Below are 11,068 nucleotides of genomic sequence, written 5' to 3'. Positions count from 1 at the left end.
TTTTATTGGATAATGTGTAATGTACATGGGTTGTTGTATGGCTCTCACAGAATTACATTTTAAAATATGTGGTGTTCATGGCTCTCAGCCAAAAAGGTTCCCGAACGCTGCCTAGCCAGATGAGCCCACGCTCAAGGTGATGACCTTGGAGTTTTGAACCTGGGTCCTCAGCATCCCAGGTTGATGCTCTACCCACTGCACCACTGCCTGGTCAGGCTTGAAAAGAGTTTTGAACTCCTGATAAAATATGACATAATTACCATAATTTAAGACAAATACTAAAGATTATCACTAATACAGATGATGGCAAGAAGTAGGATTGTCATTTATACATAGTAGAGGAGGAATTTGATATGCAAGAAGAGAAGCATGAAGGAAAGAAAAGGAACTATGAGACTGTATTGTTCAGAATTCTTTCTGCTAATAAATTCCATTGAGTTGAAAATATGTTCCAGAGGAAAGAAGTGGGAAAAATCATTCTGATGGGAATGGTAAAAACTGATAAATGATCCCAATCCTAGTTGGCCATGAACACTTACAAATGCAACTTCTGACATCTGAGGATTTTTTTGATTTATCAATTCCAATTGCTAGGTTATCTTAATGCATTGTTACAGAAACAACAAAATTCTAGTTTTTGCATTCCTTCAATTCTAACTGAATAATTCTATATCTTCTTCCATAAAATAAAAATGTTTAGTTATGTTCTGAACATAGTCATTGGATTTACACTGTCTTCTTTTCCTTAAGAGTCCAGGATTTTCCTTTTAAATGGTCAGAGATGCAACCTTGAACCTGGCTTCAGCCAGGGAAAGACTGTTCTTGGCTTAGGGAAAGAATGAATTACGATTGCTGGAGCAGAGATGCTCAAAGGTCTATATTACCCCTAAGTGTTCATGTCACCATCTTTCAGTAACTCATTCAAAGTCAGATTCTAGGATGATTTCTTGGAAGCAAAAGGGAGACTGAGAAGATGAGAGATATGACACATGACTACTGACATTTCAGTTTCCTCAGAGAAGCAGTAATCAGGGTGCCAGGAGAACCAGAAAGAGCAGAAATCATCACAACAGAATGAAGACCATTCCCGCAGACAGAATCAAGAATTTCCTTAGTTCTAGATATTTTCCACAGAATTGCTAAGACCCAGTTAGCCATTCATTTAGGAAGTCTTATGTCCAGATATAATTAGTTCATCAGTATACTGGCTTAAATCCAGGATACAACTTTATCGATCTGTTGGGCTATTTCAGATACATCAATAAAGAACATGGCCAACTGATAACAATTTGGGTATTTAAGGAAAATCTCTTTCCTCTGGTAAACTCACCTTTTAGCTTTTGCTGAGATGGGCACCAAGCTTTTCTTTCCTGATCAAGCTTGCTGCATAGGGGATCTGTAAGAAAAACACAAGCCAAACTCTCCAGGTAAGCTAAATTTGGAGACTGATGTATAATAAAGACCTTTTATCATGCCTAACAATTTGAATGCTGGTGGATCCTTCTTGAGGAGAAAAGGTCTTGATCTACTCAGCAGTATGGGCCTTCTGGTTATAATATTCCTAAGACCTGTTAAAAAGCATGACAGGAACAGAGCAGGTGATCAACCTGGATTGTTGCTATAGCAAGTCTCTGAGGTTATTATGAGACATGCCACCTACACATTTTTTTTCAAAATTTTGCATTTAATAATATAGTACTCTTATTTTTTATTTAGGTACAAAAACTAAGTTATGATGTTATTGTATATGTCCAAGGTTACAATCACAAGAATGTGATTACAAACTAGTTTAATGTAATCCTTCATTTAATTAGAGGGATGAAATATGTTATCATTATAAATCACAAGTAAGATTAACTAAACACAAACTATTTCTCTGGGTAATTTCCCAATAACTACTAAGAAACATAAGAAATAATTGCACTGAGTGGAAAATATGACCCTTGAGAATTCTACCTGGATAAACTTGAAAGTGCTTTTCACTACTGGGGCACAGAATGAAAGCCTATCACACTTGATACGCTACTTTTCATTAGAAAATTTAACGGTTGAAACTGGATGACATATATTATTTAAATTTGCCTCTACACTAACCCCAGTCAAGATACTCTATCATTATGTCACTTGCCTTCATCATGACACAGCTTAACATAGAACTCTAAAGATTCAAATCTATTTTACACTTAGATAACTATTCAGCCTTCTAGGATGTAACACAAGATATGGGTGTTGTGTAAAAGCAGTGAGGGAAATAAAACTATTGTCATTTATTTAGACAATGTTTTTGAATACTGTTCAATACATTCCCTTCACTGCAGTCCATTTACAGTTTGCTCTCCTGATCTACCAGTCCACAAGTAAGAACCTTTATTAACGAAAAGAGCTACAAATCTACAATGTCACTAGTGACTAAGATTATAATGCTGGACCATCTTGCTGTAATAACTGGTTAGTTGAATCAAACAGTCTTTTTAATGAAAAACAAGAGACAAGACTAAAATAACCATCTCATGATTTTTATACACACTCATCACATGGATGTATCTGAGAGGGCATGGATAGAAGCACTTAAAGATTAATATAGTACCATAAAAAGTTCAGTGTCCTAATCTCATATTTTAGGACATGAGCTGAGATCAGGCAGATAACTATGACAAAAACAGTTACATGGGGACCTACTCTAGTTACTTCTTCTTTTCACTCTAGGTCATGCTACACCTGCTATTAACACCGACACACTGAATCTTGATTTTCCATTATAGCACGTGTTGCTATGTGCCTAAACACATGCACATGGATCACCTATCTCTTCAGATGGATGATGTAACAGGGGCTTGAAAGGAATTCTGTTATTAGGATAACAAGTAGAAATGATGCAAACCTTGGTGTTCAAGGAATTACCTAATAGAATGTATTTGTGTCATTCTCACATTTAGAAAGAGTCCTCAACACCAAGATTAGATACCATTAAGGATTTAGTAAGTATATGTTTTGTGCCAGGCACTTTTGTATAGATAAGTCAACATCACTATGGGCTAGCTCATCAAAGCCAGTAAACTACCCATCTTAACCCAAAGAAAAGCATTACTTTCAGACTGAAATCAGAATACCTTTATTGCCTTCCCTCCCTCCCTTCTCCTTTTTTTTTTCAGAAACAACATTTCATTAAGATGGGAAGCTGAGAAGTATAAAAGGACTCATGAAAGAGAAGGACATTTCCAAGTGAGTATATTTGATCCCAAATCTCCAGATTGGAATTTAAACTGGTGTCAAGAATTGTCCCCACTCAAACATTGACTGTTGCATTTCTTTCATTAAAAAAAAAAACACAAAAAAACCCATAAAATAAAAGCCACACACAAAAGAAACAAAAAGCAAAAGGTTATGAGCTAAAGATCATGTATTTTTAATTTTAAGTCCTAAATCATAAACAAAATATTAGAACATGGTCCAACTGTTAATGAGAACCACCCTATTTCATTGATTCTACGACGCACCTTTCCCCTCACATTTTAAGATCTCTGAAATTGGGTGTATTATAATTGATGGTGTCCCAGAACAATGGTTGTAAGCTTCTTTTCTTGTGATCCATCAAGTAATGTTGCCTCTTAAAATTGGCAATACATAAAATTCCATGAACTGCAATATTGGATTCACAGAGACCTCAGCCAACACTCCCCAGCTTGGGAGCTCAGGGCCCTAGGGGCTCCACTAAGCTAACAATTCCTCATCAAGTTCTCATAATAGAACTCAACAAAAGCTTTTCATTTTGACTAGCTTAAAAGTTGCCATGACTGGCATACACAGAAAACCCCCTTGAAGTTATATAACTTCTAAATTACCTAGTTGACTTTAGTCTGTCAGAAGTATTGAGGTTTTACCAAAAAAGATAACTTCTTAGTTTGTGCCAAGAGAGAGCCTGAGCTCAGACATTCAGGTGGGTCAACATCTTGAAGGGAAAAAGATGAGAAGAGGCTATATAACTAAGGAGGAAGTAATTACACTGTCAAGATGCACAACAGCAGATCAACAACTGGAAAAGGTCCCACTGTAGTCCAAGTCTGTTGTTGACTGCAGAAGAATTGTGGCCTCTATGAAGTTCAGACTTGCATCAAGTCCTCTGACTTGCAGAGACCCTCTTTTGTTTCATGTTTAGCCACAAAACCAAAATCCTCTAGTGGCCCAGAGATCCTTTTTTCTAAAAACATAGTAAAAAACAACAAAAAACAAAAAAACCCATTCTACCTACTTTTAAAAAATGTAAAATATATTTAAAAAATTCTCTGGGTTGAGATGATAGAAGTTTAGGAGAGTTTGCATCCTAATGAACACTGGAGAATCTCCAAGAAAAGACCATATCACTGAAGAGCTGTGTCCTTGACAAAGGGAGTGATCCATCAGCAACAATACAGACCTAATGCTCTTTCCCCACAATGGAGCCCCGTGTGCCCACCAGCACAGAGCTGTAAACTGCTTTTATACAAGTCCACATGAATGAAACATCAGTACGAATTCTACTGATTAAACATTATTTTACTTGAGGCTTATTTACTTATTTACTTTATTGAATTTACTGAGGTAACATTGATTAATAAAATTATATAGGTTTCAGGTGTACAGTTCTGTAATACAGTGATTTTTAACCCTTTGCATCTCCTAGTACACAAACTAATTGCTAAAATTCTGTGGCACACCAAAAAAAATTTTTTTTTGCTGATCTGACAAAAAAATAGATATAATTTTGATTCATTCACACCGGATGGCTATTGTTGTGTGGCTGTTATTATTATTTTATTTGACAATCAAAGGGAAAAGAGATCAGTGCCCTGACTAAATAGTCAGGTATTGCATGTTTTAAAAATTCTTGTGGCATACCAGATGAAAATCACTGTTATAATATACATCATCTGTATATTATATTGTGTTTCCACCACCCCGTTAAGTCTCCTTCTATTACTGTTTATCCCCCTTTTACCCTCCTCTACCTCCCCCCCCACACCCTTTCCCTCTGGTACTCATACTGTTGTCTGAGTTGAGTTTTTTTGTTGTTGTTTGTTTTGCTTAACCCCTTCACCTTTTTCACTCAGTCCACAACCCCCCTCCCTTCTGACAGCTGTCAGTCTGTTCTCTGTATCTATGAATCTGTTTCTATTTTGTTTGTTTACTTTGTTCATTAGGTTCTACATATAAGTGAAATCACATGGTATTTCTCTTTTTCTGACTGCCTTATTTCACTTAGCATAATACTCTCCAGGTCACTTCACACCTGTCAGAATGGCAATCATAAATAAATAAACAAACAACAAGTGTTGGTGAGGATGTGGAGAAAAGGGAACCCTCCTGCACTGCTGGTGGGAATGCAGACTGGTGCAGCCACTGTGGAAAGTAGTATGGAAGATCTCAAAAAATTAAAAATGGAACTGCCTTTTGACCCAGTGATCTCATTTCTGGGAATATATCCGAAGAAACCCAAAACACTAATAAGAAAGAATATATGTATGTATCCCTATGTTTATTATAGTGTTATTTACAATAGTCAAGATCTAGAAGTAGCCCGTGTCCATTAGTAGATAAGTGAATTAAAAAAAAAAAAGCCGTGGTACATTTACTTGAGGTTTTTAATGGAGAACTTTGAGACCAGTTCCCCCCGGCTGTGTGTGACTGCAGCACTCTGGGAAAACAGCAGAGGGCACTTCAAGACTAGTACATTTGCTCCATCTATGTGCCTCTTGGTAGTGATCCAGCCATTTCAAAGGACGTGAATCTGGGTCTAGCCATTTATCATGTGCTCTCTGCTACAGCATGTCTTTCTAGAACTATCACTAAAAAAGAACATGTCTTCAACAAACTGACAGTAGTAGCTTATACATAAATGCACTTGCTTAAAAAAAATTGTTGCCAAATTAGCTATGATAAAGAAAAAAGGTTTTCAAGGCATCATACTAGTTGAAGCTCATATTGTAAATTGTATTCTATTCCAGTTCCTGGAAAAACCTTAATAAAAATATTATACAGAATAAAACATCTTCACCTTTTGTGTGTGTGTGTGTGTGTGTGTGTGTGTGTGTGTGTGTGTGTGACAGAGACAAAGAGAGAGACAGAGAGAGTTGGCTGAGAGGGACAGACAGGAAGGGAGAGATGAGAAGCATCAATTCTTTGTTGCGGCACCTTAGTTGTTCACTGATTGCTTTCTCATATGTGCCTTGACCAGGGGACTACAGCAGAGCCAGTGACCCCTTGCTTGAGGCAGCGACCCCTTATGCAAGCCAGTGACCTTGGGCTCAAGCCAGTGATTTTGGGCTTCAAGCCAGTGACCTCTGGGCTCAAGCCAACGACCCCACTCTTAAGCTGATGAGCCCACACTCAAACTGGATGAGCCTGCCACACTGAAGCCAGCAACCTCGGGGTTTCAAACCTGGGTCCTCTGCATCCCAGTCTGACACTCTATCTACTGCACCACCGCCTAGTCATTCACCTTTTTTTCTTAAGTTGAGATATATTTGGCATATAACAATACATTGGTTTCTTCACTTTCTTCTTAACCCTAAAGGATGATTAATTTTGTTTTTAATGTGGAACACATTTTTCCTAAAATCACAATACAGTCGTGAATGAAAAATCTGTGGCTCTATATTATACTAAACAGTAACATCTTAATGAGCCTGTTAAATTGTGTAACTTTTATATTTGGTTCATGTTGAGAGGACTGTCTTTCTCTGCTTGTATAAATGAATCTGGTTTAGTACTGAAACATTTTAAGCATTTGAAAACCCAGAGCAGGGATAGAGGACTTTAACAGAAATTGTGTTAAATACTATAAAACTCTAATTTTGAGCTATTTTTAAAAGTCATGTATAAATGTTAAATATACATATGCTTTACATCTGACATCGAGATAAATGCACAAAGAGAGTCAATCATTTGACTCTACAGTCATCCTAACTTTGCATTTAACAAACTGGAAAAGGAAGCAATGATGCAGAAATTATAGTCAGTGGAGAATCTAAAAATTCAGGAGCCAAAGAAATTAATAAGTTTTCTTTCTAAAGCAATGATACCCAAGATGTTTTTGATATCATCTTTTGAATAAGAACACTGTAACAGCATAGTATAAATGCATTGTGGGCCTATGAGAATTGTTTCAAAAATATGATGATTTTAATATGTTTTTCTCCATTATTGCAGAGTAGAGTGGAGTTTTATTTCATCTAAAGGAAAAAAATGTTCCATAAACTTTAAATATAAAATAATAAAATTTTGAGTGAATTATTTATTGGGTTCTCAGGGAGCAAAGTATATAACCATATTTACAGAAGAATTAGATCATTTAATTTAAAGTATTGAGAAAGTCAATAATTATGATACCTAGAAACTTCTTGATAATCTTTAGAAATAATTTTCTAAAGGCATTTCCCACAGATGCTTTCACAAATAAAACAAGCTGAATGAGGGACTAGATAAATTTTGTTCAGTTGCCTCAATTCTAAAGCAGATGGCATAAAGTGAACACAGGTCCTTTCTGCTCTAAAACACCTCTAACAATCAAGTCTTAAGTAGTTCTACAATTAAAGTACTGTACTACTTTGAGAAGGAATATTACTCATATTGGCACAGCATTTTATGACTTCTATGGCATTCCATGTCTTGCATGGGCATTTCATATTTATTAAACACGTATACCTTACTGTATCCCTATCAGGACCTCACAACAGGCCCCTGTGGTTGAGAAACTGACATTTAATGAACTATAAGGGATGAGTCTTGAACTCAGGTTTGCAGACCTTAAAGCCTATGTCTGTTAATTACAAGGACAGCACAGTAATAGATGAGTTTCCTGTAATTCGACAGTATGCCTTACTTTAGTAGTTTTGGTAGTAGTTTCTTAGCACAAAAGAACATTTGAGGAACTCAGGACCAAACTAGGGAAATTTGGAAAAGAATTAAGAGGACTTCTATATCAGAACATCAGAGTGGGGCAGGGGCGTCCTTGGGCAGTAATTCATACAACAAATATTTACTGGTAGCTATTTGATGCTATGGCACAGTACTGGAGGCAACAGTACTGGAGGCAACAAGAAACTCTTGGTATCTTATGGTAGGGGACACCAAAGAAGGGTAAGAAGAAAGAGGGACAAATCATGTCTATTTCACCAATTTTTATGTTGTTAGCCTGGATATGCTTTGGTGGATTTCAGAACTTATACCTATAGGTCTAGAAGAAAATATTCTAGCTTCTCCCAAAGAATTTAATTTGCAACAAGAAGTAATTTGCTATCTAGAGAAATGTGAGTTAATAACACTTGTCTGGATAAATAAAGACCTATGATAAAATATTTTTAATACAGAATAATAAAAATGTTTAGTAATACTAGTTTGTATCTTCCACATACCAACTACCTAAGACATGGCACATTTTTTTCTATTAATACTGCCTATTATTACATGAACACAAGGTCATTTCCTGTTTTACTAAAGAAACCAAATGTTGAACAAAATTAAGACATTTAAGTTACATAGCTAGCCTTAAACAGGGGCACCGAAATAAAAACTTAAGTTTACTTTCTTGATGCCCATTTTGCTAGACTCACCACCAACCTGAAATCACAAATTTTTGGTTGTATGTGTGACAAATCTAGTTTTAAGAGTCTGAAAACAATGTCCTCAATAAAATCAGTAAGGTCTTGACATTTTGTAATACTTCTAATTCTATATTTAAATTCTTCCTTTGGACAAAAAACAACAGCAACAATAAGTCTATTCACAGCAAGCAATCACTGTTATTGTTAAAAGTTAAGAATAATATATATATATATTTTTTAACTTCTGGGTGGATTAGTTATCCATCAATTGAGAAAATCCTTTTACTCCCAGTGAATTTAGGTGCAAAAAAACAAACAAACAAAAACAAAACAAGAAGAAAGATCCTGTTTAAGAGGCATTTTATGCTGAGGTGGTTTTCAGAACTGAGAGTTGTGAGCCTGCACTTGAGATCAAGGAAAACTTCAGCGGGGGTGTTAAGAGTGACCAGTAGTACTTCTAACGGGGCCCAGATGGGAAGAAACGTAAAATGCAAATTTGCTTTAAAAATGATTCTCAGCAATCTCCATTAACACAAACATGGTTTCTTCCATGCAGAAAGGAAAAATTAATAACTATCTTTCTTAAATAGTCCTGACAGAGAGCTAGATACCTGCCTCCTTAGACAAGATAGGTGGGTATGCAAAGACACACGCTCAGTGGTTGGTATAAGGATAACATGGATCAGCTCAGAAATGCCTAGCAACACAAATCATAATAATTATGCTGTGAATAATACTGAGGACCAGTGTATGTTTTTATCCACGTGATTAAATAAAAATATCTTACAAAGACTGAGCAGAATGATTTCCCCGTTGTACTTATAAAAAGAAGGAAGCTGGTGAATAATACCAGATTATCTGCAGGGGTACAAAGGGTGAGGAATTCAGAAGAAAAACAAAACAGAACAAAAGAGAAAGAAAACTCACTATATTTATTAACCAGAAATCTTCCTGTTCCCATTTCCATGTAAACAGATCTTAGTGTTCACTCTCAGATGTAACACACTTTATTAAAGTACACACACTTCATTTGGATAAAGTAACACACTTCGTGTGGAAATAATTATTTTCTTTTCATCATCCTTCAAGTGAATTCAATTGATTAAATTAAATTTATTAAATTATTTTATTATAAATTTATTAAATTAAATTTATCAATTGATTAAATTGTGTTTCCACTTAGTTCTATTGACAGTGGGGAGACTGGCTCAGGTCTGGGCAGTGAAAGAGGGGGGAAGACAATGGCCCTTCACGGAATTTCTGGAGCCTTCCAGCATTACGTAGGGAAGTCTGCACAGTGGAAGATGATGCAGGTATCTCTGGTTCGCCCACAGAGACAATTTACACATCTGTCCATTAACACATGGTAGGTACTTACATTCTGGGGAAATGTACTGACACATCTGTTTATCTTGTGTCTAAGTAAATCTCATGGTAATTAGCATCTAAACCAGCTGAGAGTTAAGTGGACCAAAGACTTTCACAGCAGAAACATGAACAATTCAGAATCAAGCCCATCCAGTGGCATTTATTTGTAAGTAGAAGTGCAACTTACAATTTGTAACTGTTGCACCATTTCTTCTCGGTAGGCTAGTTCCCTTTTCATCTGATCCTGAAAATTATCTAGTAGGAGAGAGAAATAGAGAAAGAAATTAAAGTGCAAATCTACTTTTAGCATATTTAGTAAAATATTACTGACAGTTCCATAGATTTCTGCCTTTATGACTTTTTTTATATAAGTAAAGAACATGATTGTTTGAAGGGATGTTTTCAAGACTCTATAATATAATCAGAACAGACAGTAAACTTTGAGAGGATAAGGTCTATGTCTTATATTTCACAGAAATTCATAACCCATGTAGTACAATCCCATGTATATCATCACTCTCAGGAATGTCTGGTGCAATCATGTTTTCTAACCTTTGCACACTGAGCAAGACACAGGTATTGAGAGCTTTCACTGTATTCAGAAGTCCATGGGGAGTGAGGGAGTGAAGCTCGGTTATAGGAAATGTGGAGCCTTGTGCATGGAATGCCACCTGGGTGATATGGTGTGGGTCATTAGATATGGCTGCCTGACTTCGCTGCAGCTCATCTTGCTTCTAAGAATGATAATCGTACTCCGGCCTGACTACCAACCTGCACACTTTCTTTCCCTGTATCAGCCTTGTTTGATGCTCCTTCTTGGGCCTGGTTCGGTTCTACAGACCTTATCTCTATGTAAGAAGAAGGGGGTTTAAGAGGTACTGTTATATAACAAACTGTCTTTGCCATTCTACATATTGATCATTTTTATCTGCATTTATGGAAAGAAATGACTTTCCAGTGTATAATGTGTTGTTGCATCTTCTAGATGTGATTTTTAAAAAGTGTGGACTTGGCTAACCAGCTTTTTCTGCTTTAAATGAGAATTAACACAACTTCATATTGAGTCTGTGGTGGGTAGCCAGGCCAGCAGTTTAAAGGAAGCAGGAACACTGCCATCATCT

At 36.3% G+C, this 11,068-nt stretch overlaps 1 protein-coding gene across 1 annotated transcript in view; it reads right to left on the bottom strand.

Moving 5' to 3' along the window:
- Positions 1 to 1,333: 1,333 nt before the first annotated feature.
- The window catches only part of SKOR2 (SKI family transcriptional corepressor 2), a 35,170-nt gene continuing 25,435 nt past the window's right edge, over positions 1,334 to 11,068 (bottom strand). Inside the window, exons 6-7 of the mRNA XM_066247308.1 lie at positions 10,135 to 10,202; positions 1,334 to 1,396 (exon numbers count right to left, since the gene is read on the bottom strand). Of these exons, the coding sequence (XP_066103405.1) occupies positions 1,334 to 1,396; positions 10,135 to 10,202 (131 nt within the window). The remainder of the gene's footprint in view (positions 1,397 to 10,134; positions 10,203 to 11,068) is intronic.

The sequence above is a fragment of the Saccopteryx bilineata genome, chromosome 11 (genome assembly GCF_036850765.1).
Source record: "Saccopteryx bilineata isolate mSacBil1 chromosome 11, mSacBil1_pri_phased_curated, whole genome shotgun sequence".
In the NCBI taxonomy this organism is placed as follows: domain Eukaryota; kingdom Metazoa; phylum Chordata; class Mammalia; order Chiroptera; family Emballonuridae; genus Saccopteryx; species Saccopteryx bilineata.
This window is presented reverse-complemented; position numbering and strand designations above follow the sequence as displayed.